Source organism: Terrapene carolina, unplaced genomic scaffold, assembly GCF_002925995.2.
Source record: "Terrapene carolina triunguis isolate 2854851 unplaced genomic scaffold, T_m_triunguis-2.0 Scaffold67, whole genome shotgun sequence".
Classification (NCBI taxonomy): domain Eukaryota; kingdom Metazoa; phylum Chordata; order Testudines; family Emydidae; genus Terrapene; species Terrapene triunguis.
In genome coordinates this window covers 17,357,112-17,377,020 of record NW_020664418.1, presented here as the reverse complement: position 1 = coordinate 17,377,020, position 19,909 = coordinate 17,357,112, and the positions used below count along the sequence as shown (strand labels likewise).

At 44.8% G+C, this 19,909-nt stretch overlaps 1 protein-coding gene across 1 annotated transcript; it reads left to right on the top strand.

Moving 5' to 3' along the window:
* Positions 1-297: 297 nt before the first annotated feature.
* CRABP1 (cellular retinoic acid binding protein 1) lies at positions 298-15,886 on the top strand. The gene is made up of 4 exons (XM_026648544.1): positions 298-426; positions 1,100-1,278; positions 4,259-4,372; positions 15,574-15,886. The coding sequence occupies exons 1-4, from the start codon at positions 357-359 to the stop codon at positions 15,622-15,624; spliced, it is 414 nt and encodes a 137-aa protein (XP_026504329.1). The 5' UTR covers positions 298-356; the 3' UTR covers positions 15,625-15,886.
* Positions 15,887-19,909: the final 4,023 nt, after the last annotated feature.

The window sequence follows — 19,909 nt, the reverse complement described above, 5'->3', positions numbered from 1 at the left end:
TGCCCCAGCTAAAGTCCATCCTGGGCACTGTTCCTCTGCGGATCCCCCTCTGCCTCTTGCTCCTTTCAATAGCTGGTGAATCTCTAGCCGGCTCCCAGCTGCAGGGCGAGTGACAGTTGGGGTCTCCCTTTGGCGAGCCCCAGGAGGTGGCTAGCTGGCTGAAGGCAGGGCGGGATGATGGATGGATGCTGCCGAGCCCCAAGGGGGGCGAGGTGGAAGCGGGGGGTGGGGTAGGAGTGACTCACTCACACAGCCGGCGCTTCAGCCCGCCCCGCTCACAAGGTGCCGGAGCTGAGAGCAGCCAGAGCCCGGGTCGCTCCCTCCTGCCCCGCCGCGCACGCCCCGCCGCCTCCGACATGCCCGACTTCGCCGGCACCTGGAAAATGAAGAGCAGCGAGAACTTTGACGAGCTCCTGAAAGCGCTGGGTAAGGGGCGGGCGGGGCGCGTGTCTGCCCCGCGCCGGGCAGCCGGGACACTGGCTGGGCTGAGCCGGCGGGACGCAGCCCGCTGCCCCGGAGAGTTTGCAGCGAAGTCAGTCAATCTCCACCGCGTGGCTCGGCCCCGGCTGCGCTGGCGGTGCGGGGCCAGGTGTCTGCTGCCTTCTCACCGCAGCCGCGGGGCCGGGGGCTGAGGAGACTTCGCCGCACGGAGCGGCCCTGAGAGATGCTAGCCTGGGAAGAGACGTGCCAGCAGGTGGCTACTAGCCCGCGTGGCACACGCAGAGCCGTTCAGACAAGCCTATTGCCACCATGGTCCGTGCAAACCTGTCCACAGTCTGAGTGATTAACGCACCTGCACGGCTCGGGCAAACGCAAAGCCATCACTGCTAACCCTACTGATAAACGCCGTCATATCACTAAACCCAAGTAGCCAGGGCAGACCTATTCATCCCAATGATTAATGGCACATTCATAATTAATAGTGCCACCGTTTAACTAAAGATCCCGCTACTAAATGCAATCCTCTTAATAACAGCTGTATTGCGGTGCGTGCCCTCTGCACATTAATAGTGCACATGCCGTACAGCAGGGAGGTTACCGGTCGTGGAGGCGGATGGTTGGGTTAATGTTCTGCTTCCTGGTCTCCCCCTTTGCGCAGGTGTCAATGCGATGCTCAGGAAAGTGGCAGTGGCAGCCGCCTCCAAACCGCACGTGGAGATCCGCCAGGATGGGGACCAGTTCTACATCAAAACGTCTACCACCGTCCGCACCACTGAGATCAACTTCAAAGTAGGGGAGAGCTTCGAAGAGGAGACTGTGGATGGCAGAAAATGCAGGGTAAGGGCGAGGGAGAAGTGTAAGTGTGTGTGTGTACACACAGCCTTGGCTGATGGTGTTTTCCCAACAGAAACCCCACCCTGGTAAAAGTGGTAATGGGGATTGAGTAAGAGTCTGAATAGAACACACCAGATCAAAGGTGGACACAGCTTCCCCTGTGTCCTAGGAAAAGCCCTTTGCTCTCCCAGGGTGGATTTCTCTGAGAGCTCTGTAATTTTTATATGCGGCAGATAGATAAATTTCCACGGGCTCAAGACAATGGCATTGCCGACTTACTCCTTTACTCGGTCTTCTCTGCCTCATCCATCCCTAATCTGAAGTGTCTGGCTTTTGGCCTCAGTCTGGCATTGTTCCTCAGGGAGGGCAGTTTAAAATTAAAAGCAGCAAAAAATATCAGGACCTGAAGTAAGAGCTCAAGATGATTTTACACAATTCTTCTCCCTATCCCTTACATGCAGAAATTTTTCTGATTGCTTTTCCTTCTCTCTATTTTAATATGTCCCCCTATTGGTGAAAGACATTCCTTGATTTACCGTAACACAGACTGTGGATGAGCAACTAAGATCTCTGCCTTGAGTGCTGAGCAGAATTTAGTGGCACAAACTTGCTCATAACTTTTATCCTAAAACAAAACAGCCTAGTCTCAAATAAGAATTGCAGGATATTTTTAGCTTTGGCCTGAAATTCTTTTATCATAGTTCAAATGTATATCTTAATTTTTTGCTTAGATATTAATTGCTTGTATCTTTGATCTAATATTGCATTGTGATTCTTAATGTTATGAGTGTAAACTTCAATGGCTGTCCATCCTCATTACACCACTTTCTTTGTTCAGTGTTATCTTTGAGATGCCTCATCTGTTTGTTTTGTTTTGTTTTTTTACACTTTGATGAGAAACTCTGGGCCTGATGTTTCCATTGCTCTGTACCTAGTATAGTCATTTACACTTGTGCAAAGTGGGTGTATAATACTACATTCTGATTTAGTTGCATCTTACATCCACTTTACACTGATATGAATACACAAGGCATAAGGAAATAGAGAATTGGGACCTCTGTGGTGGGAGGAGGGGGTTGTATGAAAAAAAGTTCACACAGGACCAGGTTCTGATGCCCTTTACTTGCACTGAGTAGCATCTTGTTCCCTAAGTAGTTCCACTGATGTCAATGACACTACTCATCAACGAAAGTGCTACTCAGTGTGAGCAGTGTCATTGATATCAGTGGAACTACTTTCAAAGTAAGAAGCAACTCAGTGCGAGTAAAAGATATCAGAATCTAGCCCCAAACAAAGAGTAATATTTTAAAAAGGCAAAATAGTAGCAAAATATTTCTGATCATCCCAGGACCAACTTCTGAGTTCATTTGCATTGATGTAAATCCAGAGTAACTTCATCAAGTTTAGTACAATTACTATGGATTTAAACTGGTGTAACTGGGAGCCTGATCCTGGGAGATCTTGAGCACCTGCAAACTCCCATTGAATCTCTAGGATGAACAAAGTATATAGATTAAACAGCTAATTCAAGAAATATCTCACTGGTTTTGTTAATTTCTTTCTCTTGGTGAAAGTAAAATTGAATTTGATCATCCAGAACACATCTGACTCCATTTTAAATGAAAGTTTTATTGCTACATATAGAAAAACAATAATTATTGCTTTGAAAGTGGGCAAATTTTTAAAAATGAGTTTTGTGATGCAGTAAATTTTTTCCATGTGTGAAATTATATGAATGAATTATATTGCTGAGCTCAATATAAAATTGAGCTGTGGCTATGATACAGAAATTGACAGAAAAATAACATCATGATATAGTTTGCAGTACCTGACAAAATAGCTGAATGTTTATAGATTCTGAAACACTTTACAAGAAAAGAGGGTCTTATTCTGCAGTCTGACCTGATCTATTGTTCACACAAACAAATAAGGATTCAGGATAGTTGGAATGAAAAGCATAACATGTATAACTCTGCCATATTGGTTTTAAAAGGCTATAATTTTGAAAGAATGATTGTTTTTTATATAAAGGAAATGGCAATTTTTTATATAAAAGAAAAGTTTTTCCTTTGGAAAGTCAGGGAAGTGTTGACTTTAATTTTTTTTTTATCATCACAGACTAATGAATGTCTCCCATGTGCTAGTTGTAAAGCGATTACTTGTACATTCATTACGGGGCATCCTTCTGCACAGCTGTTCCACTGCATTGTGGAATAATAATTCAACACTAGGAGGAAAAGCAATGGAGAGCCTGTGCTTGCCTGCTTGTTAAAACAGTATGAAATGCCCCATGGTTTCTCACCTCAAAATAGCTTTATAGTAATAATTCCAAGTGCTCTGAAAAAATGTCCTAGTGTATTTCAGTTTTCACACCCTCCCCCATATTAATTTTTTAAAAAACCCAAAATATCCAAATTCTAGTGCTACTACTTTAATTTAGTTGCAGTGTACCTTGCTTGTTAGAACCATATGTTAACCATACAAGTAACCTAGAACAGTGCCATACAGAATAAAGATGATAAGTGGCAAATATTGCATTATTCATTATTCCAAAATGTTACATTTGATTCTAGCTGCTTTTATGCCATGAGGTGGTAAATAACATGTCAGCTCATGCCAGATCTTTACAAAGATGCTAAGTTATTACATGTTAATTAATAAAGCTTCTCAGTTCTCATCATTCAGATTTTTATGAGAATTAAAGGACTTAATTTGGATGCACGGAAATAAACACAGCGTTACATTGAGACGTCAAATTTGCAATTATTCTTGTTAATTATATGTGTGTATCCCCAAAACAGCCATCCCCAACCTTCTTTTTGATTTTACCACTTTCTGTTGATATGCCTTTCTCCCTTGCTATTATCTACCATGTGTTGCTCTTTTACTGCAGCAATTATTCTCTGTAGTGTTCATTGTTGTCTCTCTGCCTCATGCTGCCAGGGAATATAATTAATGTTACTAATGGTTTTCTTGCCTGCAGAGTTTAGCCACTTGGGAGAATGAAAACAAGATCTATTGCAAACAAACTCTTATTGAGGGAGAGGGCCCTAAAACATATTGGACTCGGGAATTAGCTAACGATGAGCTGATTTTGGTAAGAACCTTTCACCTTTCCAGTGCATACATTGTACTAATAGGTTTTGTTGCTATGTAATCGGACTGTTACTTTTTTCCATTAATTATTGTGAAATACGCTGTTTATATTAAATGCATTTGAAAGGCCAGGATGCTCCTAACCCTCTTCAGTGCAATTCACAGACAATGGCTTTTTAAAATCGTTGTTCTCAAAAAAATTACCAAAATATATTATGTTCTTCTGTTTTAGCTGCCTCTAAACACTTAGTGGTAAAATAACCATAATGAGCCAAATCCAGTTCTATAAATGCAGAGTAACTCCAGTGATTTCAGTTGTAATTGCAGATGTTATCAGTGTAAGTCAGAGCAGAGAATTTGACCTAATTTCTGGAGAACTGCCTGCTTTGATTTATCTGGAAAAATATCCTTTTCCTCGTCCTTTTTTTGGTACATGTGTAATAAGTTGCTTCTTATCACATGATGTGTGACAAAGGAATGCCTGGCATACTGTTAGCACTATATAACCTCCCTCTGATAAGTAGGAACATGTCACCCCATCCTCTTATCACCTCTGACTCCCTGCTCATCTCTGAACTCCATTCAGAATTGCCCTCTGTTTTCAAGATTCCTGGACTTGCTCTTCCTTATGTCTGAAATCATATCCACCTATGTCCAGCTCCGATCAATCTGCTTCTTCAGTCCTTGCGTTCCCTCTGCCACTCCTATATAACACTCCACACGCGGGCAGGAGTAGGTCAGCAGTTCTGCCTCATGTATCTGGAACTGGATCCCTCCACCTGAGCCAGTGAGGATACATCTACTCAGGATACATCAAAGACCTGTGGCACAGCCGCAACTGGAGTGGGTCAGCTGACTTGGGTTTACAGGGCTTAGACTGTGGGGCTAAAAATTGCTGTGTAGATGTTCAAGCTCAGGCTGGAGCCCGAGCCCTGGGACCCTCCACCCCCGCAGTAGGGGTGTAGATGTACCCTCAGTCACATTCAGTCTATTTATTTCTTCTACAGTTGTCATCTTGGTACTGATATCTCTTCTCTGAATCTCACCTCAGTGCCCAGCCCTGCTACAACTGCAGCTGTGATCTGTAACTGGCTAGAGACATGGTCACTTTAACATAATTACAAGTATCACAATTCAATTTGTGCCCACACAGTAGCCTTTCCCCCACAACAGCAGTTTGCACATCCAAAGTCACTGCATTGCCTGTTTGTGCATTCTGGGTAAATCCAGCAAGCTATCCCAAGGATGGTCCAGTGGTTAGAGCAGTAGTCTCTGCTGTGGGAGATCCAAGGTAGTTCTTGCTCTGCCACAGACATCCTGTGCAGTCACGGGCAAATCACTTGGCCTATCTATGCCTCAGTTCCCTATCTGTAAAATGGTGCTAATAGCAGTGCCTTATCTCACAGGAGTGTTGTAAGGATATGTACATTAAAGATTGTAAGGTACTCAGATACTACAGTGATGGGGACCATATAAGTATCTTAGATAGACAGACAGAATAGTACCTCAGCCAGGGAATAGAGTGTCTGGAGGACATGCTGTCTGGGATGGAGGCTGTCAACTGACTTATAGCACACACAACAATGGGGAGGGGATTTTTAGTCCAGAACACTGGGGCATACCTCTGCTCTTATGAAAGATACCAATACAATCTAACCTTCATGTAATCCAGACAGGAGCTCTGTTTTTTAAGGTCTCATCGGAAAGGGGGGGGTGGGGGAGGGGGGAACCTAGATCTGATCCTGTGTAGACAAGAAGCTTTTAGAATGTTAATGTTGTTATTTCAGACAGTAAGGAACAGTGTTTCTAGGAATGGGGTGGATGTTATTAGTGAAATCACACTGGTTTCCGTAAATATGAACACCCAGATCCTTGGTTATTTCTATTTATTCAACCTTAGTAAGCCTTTATGTTACCCAGATACTTAGGAAGCAGGGAGCTCTACTCTCTGTTACATATCTTTTTTTACTGATACAAACAGAATTTATTTCCAAGTGTCATTTTTCCCTCTCTCTAACAAAGCATTTTTGGATTTTGTCATCTAAGCAACCTGCTCATGAGGCGTCTGCAAAACCAAGGCCAACTCTTACAGTACAAGCAGGAGATCCGATTGTAATGCTGTCACCACGTGCAGCCACGAAACAAACTGACCCAACTGGGAAAGGAGAGTGAGGTTAAGAAACACAATATGGACTCATAGAATATAAGGCTAGAAGGAACCATTGTACTCAGCTAGTCTAACCTCCTCTATAACCAGAGGCCATAGGACTTCCCAGTATTAATTCCTGTTTAAACTAGAGCAGTGGTTTTCAACCTTTTTTCATTTGTGGACCCCTAAAAAATTTCAAAAGGAGGTATGGACCTCTCTGGAAATCTTGGGGTCTGCAGACCACAGGTTGAAAATCACTGAACTAGGGCATATTTTTGTAGAAAAATATCCAATCTTTATTTTAAAAGGCTTTCTCTTTTGAAGGTTTTTGCTTGAACCATAATGACTGGGAGTTGAAATTCAGCCTGGTGCAATTTTCTGCAAGCATTGGTTTAAAGCTTAATGTTTCCCAGCTCCAACCTCCTTCTCAAGCCTCCCTCCTCTTCAAGAAACACCTCCTTCTCCTGTAATCCTTCCCATAGCTCCCCAGTCAGCCTACCCCAGCTCCCTTCTAGCAGAGCTCAGGAGATGAGCTGGAGGGAGCCCCATTCCTGCGCGCTTTGGGGGTCTCTGCAACTGGGACAGCTGCCTTGCATGGAGCAGAACCTGTGCTGGTAGTGTATGAGCCGTGCAGGGCTGGTACCTGATCCTTCGAAAAGAGACAGTATTGAGTTATTTCAGGTATAGCATCATACATTTCACTACCAAGGTGAATTTTTTTTTGCATCTGTGTTTTGTCTTCCCCAAAAATCATCTTTGCTCTTTGTTCATCTTATCTTGGGAAAATTTGGGAAAGGTGTTTTTGGTACGTCAAGAATAAATCTTGTTCATCTAAGGCCTGATGGTCTATGGAGGCAGGATCAGATGCCTCTTTTGAAAAAAGGCACGTTAACACTTTTTAAAAGAGTTTTAAAGATGCTTTCTCCACTATTATTTATAGTAATCCCATTGGAAGTGTGGCAATGGCGCCTTCATATTTAATAGTATTATTATTCTCCATCACAGATTTGTTAGTATAGGGTTTCTCAGAAATGTTAGGTTTGGGGGGAGGGGTGCTTGTTTGGTTTTGGGGTTTTTTGAGTATTGAAAACTTGGATTTTCAAATATTTTTGAATAAAAATGGATATAAAGGATTAATGGGATGTGCAAACAAAAAGGGAGGTGAGGAGGGAACTTGTGAAAGTTCAGATTTCTTACCTTGAGAGTATCCTTAACTATCCTTAACCTTTAAATTCGAATGCAGATACTGGGCCAGATTCTGATCTTATTTACACAAGAACATCATTCACTAGAGTTACTCTGGATTTATACTAGTGTAAGCAGGACCAGAGTCTGACACAGCATATGTATTTCATGTACAGGTCTAAAAATAAAGATGTATGGTTGAGGTTATTTTAAAATAAGGTCTTTTTTCCTTACTCTCTAATTGTGATTCTATTGTTTTTTGCTGTTATTGCACTCTTCTGTGACATTAATGAGCTGTCCATCACTCAAGCAAATTAGGAGGGACAAAGGGTCTGCTCTTACCCAGAATTAAAGGTTGCGGCCTTCAAATATTAGCTGTTCAAATTAGAATAATTTATATTCTATCTTTTCTGTGTTGCTTCTTTCATGACTGCTCAGCCCCTTATAATTTTTAGTATGTTCTGTATCGCAAATGCTATAGAGTAGATGATTTATGAAGCATGGCTTTAAAAAACAGCTTCAAACCAAATTTTGCACAGTTCACATGTCACACAGGGGTTCTCAGAATCAATTATAGCAAGGGTCAAAGATCAGAAGTTTGAGGGGTCTGAAGCATGGTTTCCATTCCCCTTCCTCTCCCTGGAAAAATCATGCCATAGTTGATTAAAACTGGTGAACTGTGGAGCATAGATGAATGATTGAACATTTTTTAAATGATATTTCTGGATTCTGAAATTAAACATGGCAGGTAAGATGGCCCAACACAGATTGGAGAGATAATGCACAGCTGAGTGCCAAAGTGTGTCTGTGTGGGTTTAAGCCTTGGAATTAAACCACTTAAAGGTTTAATGCTTCCTATATTTTAAAAAAGTATGATCTTAAGTAATCAAGTGGAGGGTCTGCTCCCCCGTGCTTAATTTTTGCTAGGGCTTGCCAGGGCTGAACCTCAGCACCTCGAGGCTTGGCAGTTCATAGCTCCGGCAACTCTGGGCTTGCTGCATCAGTTATGAAAGTAAAAAAGATTGCTTGAGCCCCAGCACCTCTTGAATTACAAATTAAACATTGCTGCTCCCACTGAAGTCAATGCAGGTTTTGCCATTGGCCTCAACAAAAGCAAGATCAAGCCCAGAATCCAATGTCCATACATGTTTAAGTACTGGAGATACCTAAAGCATTATTTGAATATGCATCCTGTTGTAATACCATCTGTAATACAGCTGACTGACTGATATAGGTATTTAGTAATACAAGTTAGGAGATAGAGTTGTCCATTCGATAGACCATTGGACTGCAAGTCAGGAGATCTGGCTTCTATTCTTGCCTTTGTCACTTCCTGTGTGACACTGGACAAGTTGCACAAGCCAACAATTTTCAAACTTGGGTATTCTAAACTTAGGCATCCAAATAAGTGGCCTGGTTTTGAGGGGTACTGAGCATTGACTTTGATGGGCACTATCAATGGTAAATAATAAAGAGGACAGGTCACTGATACAGAGCAATCTGGCTCACTTGATAAGCTGGTCACAAGCAAACAATATACCTTTTCATACAGGTGAGTGTAAATGCATATATCTAGGAACAAAGAATGTAGGCCATACTTACAAGGCGGGGGGCTCTGTCTTGGGAAGCAGTGACTCTGAAAAATATTTGGAGGTCATGGTGGATAATCAGCTGAGCTCGCAGTGTGATGCTCAGGTCAAAAGGGCTAATGTGATCCTTGGATGCATAAACAGGGGAATCTTGAGTAGGAGTAGAGAAGTTATTTTATCTTTGTATTTGGCACTGGTATAACCACTGCTGGAATACTGTGTCCAGTTCTGGTGTCCACAGTTCAAAAAGGATGTTGATAAATTGGAGAGGGTTCAGAGAAGAGCCATGAGAATGATCAAAGGATTAGAAACTGACGTTAGTGACCCAGTGATAGACTCCAGGAGCTCAATCTATTTATCTTAACAAAGAGAAGATTAAGGGGTGATGTGATCAGTCTGTAAGTACGTTCTTGGGGGAAACTATTTGTCTGCTAGAGGGAAGAGACCATTATCAAAGGTATAACAAGATCCAGTGGTTGGAAGTTGAAGCTAGACAAATTCAGACCGTAAATAAGGTATATATTTTTAACTGTGGGGGTAATTAACCATTAGAACAATCTACTAATGGCTGGGGTGGAACCTTCATCACTGGCAATTTTTAAATCAAAATTGAATGTTTTATAAAAGATATGCTCTAGTTCAAACAGGAATTGTGCTGGGGAAGTTCTACAGCCCATTTTATGCAGGAAGTCAGACTAAATGAGCACAATGGTCCCTTCTGGCCTTGGAATCTATGAAAAAGCTGTGGCAGTCTCTCTATTAAAGTACTGGGGACCTGGCTGATGTCCACTAGGGTGACCAGACGTCCCGATAAAATCGGGACCGTCCCAATTTTTAGCTGTTTGTCCCAGAGATCGGTCGGGACGCAATTTGTCCCGATATTTTCCTCCCCTGGCAGCACTCGGCTTTTTTTTTTGCCCCCCCTCACGGTGTCCCGATATTTTCTTCATCTCATCTGGTCACCCTAATGTCCACTGATGTCAATGGGAGCCCGTTCATTGACTGATCAGGTCCTGGGTGAAATTGCAGAGTGCGAATTGATGGATTATCCCATTCTGCAAGGAATCAGGGCCTGCAGCAGAGCCAAGCTCCAAGCAGCCTCATCACTAGAGCTGGCCAGCAGCAGGCTGCCTGATTGGCCATGCCATCTAGGGGCCAGCAGGCCTGCTCGTAAGCCAGCAGCAGCTCATTGGCTGCTAAGTGCTTGTGCCCACCACTGTGCCTGCTCCTGTGTTACCTGGTTCCTGCTGCTCCTGGGTGCTTGTACTCAGCCTTGCTTCTGTCTCGCCCCTGCCTTGAACCCTCCTTGCTCCACTTCCTAACTCCCTCGGCTCTGGTATCTAGCTCCTGACCTCCAGCTTGACCCTTGGCTCCAGCTTCCAAGTACTGACTGCAGCTCTGACCCTAGTCCTTGGTTCCTGATGCCTGCTCTGACCATTAGGCCTGACACATGCACTGACCACTAGACTAGACTGCCCTTGCCCTGGCTGCCTGACATAGGCTGTGTTTGCATTGAATTTTCTGTCCCTTTCAGGTACTGGCTGTGACAAGGCAGGTGTAGGATCAGGGCCGGCTCCAGGCACCAGCGGAGGAAGCACGTGCCTGGGGCGGCACATGCTAAGGGGCGGCATTCCGTCCATTCTTGGGGTGGCAGAGTCCGGGCGCCTTTTTTATTTTTGCTTTGGCAGTTCGGGTGGCTTTTTGTTTTTTTTTGCTTGGAGCGACAAAAATGGTAGAGCTGGCCCTGTGTAGGATGCTATATTGTAATTTCAGAAATAATAAACTTAAGACACTATAATAATTTACACTTAGATACAGCACCTACCCCAGCACTTTACAAACATTAAGCCTCACTGCATCCTTGTAAGGTGAGTTTTATTCCTATTGTACAGATGGGGAAAATGAGACAGAAAAAGACTCATGACTGTCTGAAGGTTATACAGTGAGCCAGTGGCAGAATATATTAATATAAACAAAGTCTTGAATTCCACCTATTATGCTGTTATGTCTAGACAGGGCTGATTCCTGGCTTCCTATGTTTCACATGATAGCTTTCCTTTAAATTTGTACTTACTAGACAGAAGCAAGAGACTGGTTAAAAGGCAATTATTTGGGTTTGGATCCAGATTAAGTTTAGATGAAAGTTTAGGTTTGAGGCTAATGAGAAAGGATGGAAATATCAAAAGCATCAAAGGGAATTGCGTGCCCAGTTCCCGTTGATTTACAATGGGTGTTAGATCCCTTTTGAAAATCCCACCCTTTGTCATTAGTGTTGGTTTCAGATTTGACAGTGCTGGACTCTTCCAAGATGCTTTTTGAAGATTTCAGTCCCAGACACGCTGTACTATCTCGATTTCTACCCTCTTGCATAATGATATTCTTATGAGATCTGCTGTTCTGATGAGATTTCTTCCACATCTCTTCCAATCTAGAACCAAAACCTTAGGGGCAGATTCAGATGGAGGGACTCTCCTGTCTCCTCAAACCACTCCCCCTCCCTAAATCCAATGAATTTCAGGGCAGGGAGTTGTTAGATTAGAATCCCTCCATCTGAATCTGTGCCTAAATTTGGGCCTCTCTCTATCTAGTCATTTCAGTTAGAAAGTGAAGGATTCCGCAGTGGTTGAAGGGTTTATTTCCCTCTGTTTCTCATTATAGAGCTGCATTTGATAAATTAAACTCCATGCAAGCTGGTTGTTTATATTTTTAGTGTGTAACTTTTTAAAGCAGACCTTTAAAAATGGGCTGAATTAAAGAGCAATGTTCCCATGATTTTTTTGTTGTTGTTGTTCAGTGGCTGCAGCTCAGCAAGGCTGATTGATGGTCTTCGGAAATTACAAGGATTTTACATCGCTGAGCAAATTCGCCAAGATTTCCAAGGACTAATTGCTGGCATTTTATTTTGTGCATGTACAGCACAGCAGTGAGGCTAATGCTCCAAGGATCCTGCTAGCTGCTAAGTGAAATGCTGGCACATACCGTTTATATAACATGTTTTACTGTCTTATACATTATAAGGTTTATTCCGGTCTGTGCCTGAACATGCTGTTTGGTTTAGTTCAGATAATATACTGGAATCATAGAGACTGAGTCCTGTCTTTCCTGAACAACGGAATTGCCCATTGAAGTTGATGTGTGTTCTGCTCATGAAGTGGCTGCAGGACTGGATCTATACTGTGCAGAAGTCTAGTCAGAGCTCTTCTGAGTCTCCATTAAAATTTATTTTCCTCTGTCTAGGAACTGAGCTCACGGTCCAGCAGTGTGCAGAACTCAATGGGCGTTACATGTAGGGATGGGCTTCAACATGTTTTTTTGGTAGTTTAGAGTGGAGTGGTAAATTGATTTAAGGCTTTAGTGTGCCATTCTTATGAAGGGGAACACTTATATGATCAGTCCTGTTGATTTTAATGGGACTTCTCACAAGACTAGATGCTCACCAATGTATGAGGTGCACAACTGGGTCTTTAACATGTATCTGTGAAGCAAAGTCATGTGTAACTTCAAAGAAAAGGAGTGCAGCAAGTATGAGTATGTCCCTCCAATTCATAACTTTCTCTGCTCAACAATATGGTTTAATGCCATTTCACTAATAATGCTACTATGCTAAACTTTTAGGCTTTTCAAAATTTTCCAACATGGGTGCCTAAAGTTAATAACTTAAATCCACAGTTAGGCACCTAAATAAGTAACTCTACTTTCAAAGGGGCTGGAAATCAAATTAGGTGTCCAACTGTGGATTTAGGTGGCTAACTTTAGGCACTCAAGTTTTAAAAATATGACCTTTACCTATAAAATATAAAACATCAGAGCTAAAAAATGCACCACACTCCTATAGCATCCGAGAAACCACATAATCTAGTCTGAGAAGGTCCTGTGGCACCTTTAAGACTAACAGAAGTATTGGGAGCATAAGCTTTCGTGGGTAAGAACCTCACTTCTTCAGATGCAAGTAATGGAAATTTCCAGAGGCAGGTATAAATCAGTATGGAGATAACGCCGGCTACCCCTCTGATATATAATCTAGTCTGGCTCTTCAGGGAAGGAACAATGTCTAGCTCTGTTTGAAGTGTCATGTCAATGGCACTCAATAGGTGACTGTTAGCAAAGAGTCTTCTAAATCCCGTGGAAAGATGTGTTTGATCTCTTTGCATGTGTAGCTAGGGAAGAAGTGTAGAGGACTTTTGTCCCCTAACTCTTGCAGAGAATGTGTGCCCAAAGTCAGTTTTATTTTGTTTTATTTCTATTAATATTATTTGTATTATAGTAGCACCTAAAGGCCCAACCCCCATTGGGTTGGGCACTGTACAAACATAATAAAAAGGAAATCCAGCCTCAAAACTCTTATAAACAAAATAAAATTGCTTAAAACCATCACAGCAATAAAACCCCCCGGGGGCACCATTCCTACACTCCTTTCTCTGGCATAGCTCCTGCTGAAGTTACCTGGCATGTGTGCATATTTTTGCAAATTTTATCAGAAAACCATGTTAAGATGGGGTAAATCTGGTGGGGTATTAGTGTGCGATGCTAGATTTTATGGCCGTGGGGAACTGGCTGAATCCTTTAACTGTTCATTTCCAGCCATTTTGATATTCAGATTTTTTTAAAAGGTATAAAGGTTTATACGATAAGCTCTTTATACACATAAAAATAACTTTTTTCACTCCCCACCAGCCTTCTACCCCCCCCCCCCCCAAAACCTATTAAATGTTTTTTCTTCTCATCAAGGCCAACAGAATAAAAAAACGTGCGGTTTTTAGGCCACACTGTTTTGAAGAGATGGTGGGCCAAAAAAAGCATTGGAATTTTTTTTTTTAAGTAAACCACAGCTAAATCTTCATAACCCTGGATCTGAGCCCAATTAGCTGGCTTCAGTGGAGCTATGTCAGTTTACACCAGCTGAGGATCCTACCCCATAACTTGCTAAATGCAGGCCTGAAAAACCACCAGTTTAGGGTACTGAATGTACAACAGGGCTAAGTGAATATTGCATTTGAACTCTTTATTGTCAGCATTTTCTGACTCTTCTCTGCTTGATTCCTTCACCAGTAATATTTATTTAATCTTTAGCTTTTGCAATTAGTTAGTCAGTCTGATCAGTCTCTGCACTGCAGGTGTCTACAAACACACTGGTGTTTACACAGGTCCCCCAGCTGGCCCCCACAATAACTATCCTGCCCCCAATGTCCTGATTAATCAATATTGTGAAATCACTCCAGTAGAATTACCATTTAAGTGCACTACAGTACTACTGGTAACTTAAAACACAACAGACATCTGGGGGCCTATCTATAACTCCATTCAAACACCAGGAATACGGCTCTTGGTACCCGGTGCTTCCATGAACTGGTCAACTACTGAGGCTGGGGTTGGGGAATTGGATGTCTTAGGGGATTGCTAATGGGATATAGAGTCCCTGATCTCTAGGTCAGTGACTCTCAGGTATGATCAAAAGTTGATGCCATCTGATGGCTTTTTGGTGATGGGAAATGAGTTTGCCTCAGACAGATTCCAAGTGGATAAGTGCCCATGTCAGAAATCATCAGCAGAATTGGCAAGTTTATTGGTAGACTCAGCAGAAGGGCCGAGGATCGAATGGGTAATGCAAGGAGACTCAGCTACCCTCTCACTCCCAAAGGAGAAAGATCCAGGTCACGGTCAGGACTCCCGGTCAGAGCAGTGTGGGGATACTCACACTGATGCGGTCTAAACTATAGCTGGAAAAAGAGGATTTCAGTCTGTAGGTCTGTCATGTCAACATCTTGCAGCAGCATCATACATTGACAGGTTTTATATACATAGTATATATGGACCAGATCCTCAGCTGGTGTAAATCAGCATTGCTCCATTGACCTCACTGGAGCTACTCTGATTTACACCAGCTGAGGAACTGGGCAGCTGAGCAGTCAGTCTTGTACGTGCAGTCAATCTGATCTGAATCCCACCCATAGTACCCTTAATTCAGACAAAGCCATTCAAAGATTGTGACTGTTTTCAAATATAAAAGCCTAGTACATTCCAACTTCTCTTGCCATTCACAAATGCAAGCTAAGCAACTGTAGAAAAATTATGAGGTTCCGGGCTATTTCTCTCTCTGACAAACTTCATTGTGTCTGGGAAAGAGACCCACCTCCAGTACATTAACCTTTGCTTCGGCAAAGCTGCAATTTAATGTGTGCTATACCACTAGCTACTATGGTAAAATTAATATACTCCTAAAAATTGTATGTCATTTTTGCCTATTACCTCTCTGCTGATGGATGTCTGTTTCTTTTCAAGACTTTTGGTGCCGATGATGTTGTGTGCACAAGAATTTATGTAAGAGAATGAAGAACACCAATTGACTTGTCATCTGGGATGGAGTAGAGGATGAAGAGGCAGCCGTTGTGAGAAATCCTGCATAATGAATATCTATGTGTACTGTTACTAATGCAGCGTTGTATGTGACCAAGTGTGTCATATCAGAATCCCTATCTGCTGTTAAGTGTATTTTGCTTTTGTTTTGCATAACAAACACTGTTCCTTTTGATTCTTATGCCATCGCTTTTCTGTCTACTTTGTATTTTGTAGTTAAAAATTTGTATCAGTTATTACATTTATTGGGCATAACTCACAGCTGTTTTGTTAGGTGTTTTGGATTGAAAGCCCAACAAACCATTCTAGGGCTAGTATGGGCCAACTGGGCACAGCCCCATGTTGGGGGCAGTGCAGCGTCCCACTGAGCCTGGGAAGCACGGGAGACTCTCTGCATGCCTTCCAGAGCTCCCCAATGTGTAAGGGGAGTGCACAGCTACTACCCCTTTTTAAGGGATCCAGCATGCTCCTGCAGAGAGCCATGGCTCTGCTTACTGTCTACCTCTCCACACCCCCTTTAGGGCACCACGAGGGAACAATCTCTATGCTGCTTTGAGTGGAGGGACTGCCATTCTGTTGCAAGCCATGCAAGGTGGGGAAAGCTCCTCCCACTACATGTCCACAATATAGCTAGGCGGGAACTACCATTTTAACACTGGCATCAGTCCACTTTCCCCAGTGGTGACAGCCATTAGCCCAGAGGTGGGCAAACTATGGCCCGCGGGCCACATCCGGCCCGCAGGACCCTCCAGCCTGTCCCCTGAGCTCCTGGCCCGGGAGGCTCGCCCCCGGCCCCTCCCCTGCTGTTCCCTCTCCCCCGCAGCCTCAGCTCACTGCACCGCCAGTGCAATGCTCTGGGCGGCGGCAGGGCCAGCTCCAGGCACCAGGCAACCAAGCTGGTGCTTGGGGCGGCACCTGGAGGGGGGCGGCGCGGCTCTCCGGCCGCCGGGGAGAGCGGGGCCACAGCCGGGCTCGCCGCCCTCCCCCCGGCGCTCTGGCCGCCCTCCCCCCCCGCGCCCTCCCCCCGGCCGCCGGGGGGAGAGCCGAGCCCCAGCTGGGGCTCGCCGCCCTCTCGCCGCCCTGCCCCCGGCGCTCTGGCCGCCGGGGGGAGAGCCGAGCCCCCGCCGGGGCTCGCCGCCCTCCTCCCAGGGCTCCGGCCGCCCTCCCCTCTGGCGCCCTGCCCCCGGCCGCCGGGGGGAGAGCAGAGCCCCCGCCGGGGCTCGCCGCCCTCCCCCCGGGGCTACGGCACCCCCCCCCCCGCGGGGGGGGAGCGGCCAGAGGCTTTTTTGCCTGGGGCGGCAAAAAAGCCAGAGCCGGCCCTGGGCGGCGGGCTGCGGGCTGCGAGCTCCTGGAGCAGCACAGCTGCAGAGCCTGGCCTGAGCCAGTGCTCTGTGCTGCGTGGTGGCGACGGCGTGGCTGGCTCCAGCCAGGCGGGGCGGCTGTAGCGCCACCAGCCACCAGTGCTCCAGGCAGCGCGGTAAAGGGGGCAGGGAGCAGGGGGGGTTAGATAGAGGGCAGGGGAGTTTGGGGTGGTGATCAGGGGGTGGGGGTGTGGATAGGGGTCGGGGCGGTCAGAAAGCGGGTAATGGGGGTTGAATGGGGACAGGGGTTCCAGGGGGCAATCAGGAAGGAGGGGGGGTTGGATGGGGCAGCGGGGGGCAGTCAGGGGCAAGGGTTCCGGGGGCAGTCAGGGGACAGGGAGAAGGGGTGGTTGGATGGGGCAGGGGTCCCGGGGGGCAGTCAGGAAAGAGAGGGGTGGTTGGATAGGGCGGGGTCCTGGGGGGACAGTCAGGAATGAGAGGAGGGGTTGGGTGGGACAGCAGGGGGGAAGTCAGGGGTGGGGGTTCCGGGGACAGGGAGTGGGGGGGGTGGATGGGGCAAGGGTTCTGTGGGGGCCGTCGGGGTGAGAAGCAGGGTGGGGGCGGATAGGGGGTGGGAGCTGGGCCACGCCTGGCTGTTTGAGGAGGCACAGCCTCCCCTAACCGGCCCTCCATACAATTTCCGAAACCCAATGCAGCCCTCAGGTCAAAAAGTTTGCCCGCCCCTCCATTAGCCACTCACAATAAAACCCCAAGCTTGATTTAAAGGCAAACAATGTTTTTGTAATTTCTCACAGTGATTGCTATCACATCAGGACATCTTAGATCTGTCCAGAGAGCAGTCAGACCATAACACACCTTGCCTACTGTCCTTTGTCATTAAAGGGTAGAGCGGAGGAAAGCTACGGAGATCCCCTACTGAACTTTTCCTTTTGTGGGTCACTTATAACGCTGAGAATTTCTTATGGACCCACGGCGTCTCTCAGCACCCCCTTCCCGCTCACTACTTGTGCCTCAATATTTCAACCTGTGAAGAGCCAGAAAGGGCTTGGTGGACCATAGCTTGAGAACCACAGAAAGTATCTCCATGCCTACTGAGTGGAGCTCAGACACCAGCACTGTTACGGTTTAGATCCAAGCTTGAAGTATCTTCAGGGCACTAAGATGCAAATGAGCCAGGCACCCCATTTTTCTTCACAATCTCCCCCTCCAGTGTTACCACAGCAAATGTTGCTCTTTCCCTTTAAAACATATATAATGAAGTGTCCAGAAAAATGAGAATAGAAAAACTGGCTATTTCTGTCCCAGGGAGTTCTTGAGCACAAACTGCCAACACTGTTAATTAGTGTGGTGGTTTTCTGATGGGGATAAGAAAATTAGTAGCTTTTAGAAATGCATCTGTGGGTAAACCCTGCTACAACCAATACCCACAAAAATGTACAGAGCTACATACCGCTGCAAATCTTGCATGCATTGTGTGGCTTTCAGAGCATTCCACAATGTGCCATGTTAAAAATATCTGTCTATTTGTACAGAATCTCCCATGTCCTCGATGTTCCTCTGGTATCTGAATGAGGACTCCCTGGGTACTCTATGTCTGTGAAGATCCTCCTTCAGGTTCACTAATAATCTGAACTGCAGCATGAGTAACTTGCTTCCTGCAACATGGAGAGAATGCATCTTACAGTTACATGGAACAAACATTTGCCCTCAATGTGACAACGATCAAAACATGTGGCTTTTTTGACAATAATACACACCACTTAAAGACAGGAAGTGAAGAACAGCACATCCATTTACTTGCAGAGAAAATGTAGGTGGGCTGAATGTAATTTCCCTACACTGGAATTTGATATCACAGTCAACATCCTTATTTTGCCATACATACATACATACATACATACGCCATTGGGTTTTTAATAAACACAGGTAGCCAGGAACCTGGTTTTAAAGAATGGTCCAGCAGCATAGTATCCTATAACAGTGTGCTTGGGCATGGTTCAACGCTAAACCAGAGGCGAGAGTCCCATCTTCCCATTGCTAACATCATATCATGCAGCACCTGATTTTCCTGCAAGGCTCCTTTTCCAAGTTCTGAACTGGCTTGAATTACTGTGGATGCAGACATATAACAAGCTTAATAATAACAAGTAAGAACAATCCAACAGCATGGGGATGTTACAAACTGAAGAGAAAATTTGCTTAGCTGAGGAAAAATTGCTGAGGGGAAGAAATATTTTTTAAGAATTGCATTAGTCCACTACAATGTCCCTTCCAACAGTAATCCATGGGAGAAAGAATAAGTCTTGTCTTTAAGGCTCTGGGGTAGGATTCAGGAGAGCGCAGTTCAATTCTTAGTTCTGCCATAGATGTGCTGTGAGAATTTTTGGGCAAGTCACTCATGACCTGATTTTTTCAGACATATTGTGCACCCTGTCTCCAGTTGAAGGCACTAGGAGGTGCAAGAGGTTGGCACATCTGAAACTCAAGCCATTAGTTTCTCACTGCCTTAAATCTGTAAAATGGGAAATATATTGCCCAATTTACCAGGGTGTGGTGATGGGGCAAAACTGATAGAGAGGTCCCTAAAGATAAGAGAGAAGATTTACACAGGCAGACCATCAGCATCTGAAACATTCAGACCTAATCTGCACCAGGAAAGGTTTGCCTGTATAGCTATACCAACGAACCCTCCTAGTGTACACGCAGCTTATACCTGAAAAAGGGAGCTTGTGCCGATAAGCTTAGACTAGTTCCATGAATGAAATAAGCAATACTGGCAAAAGCACTTTTTTGTGTTATAACTGTGTCTATGTTAGGGCCCAGATCCTTGCTTAAATCAGGGGGAGTTAGGCACTTAAAACACCTGTGAAGATCTTGGCCTAGGGCTTTTGCCAGAGTAGAAATGTTGTAAAAACAAAATCGCATCCCTAATTAACATT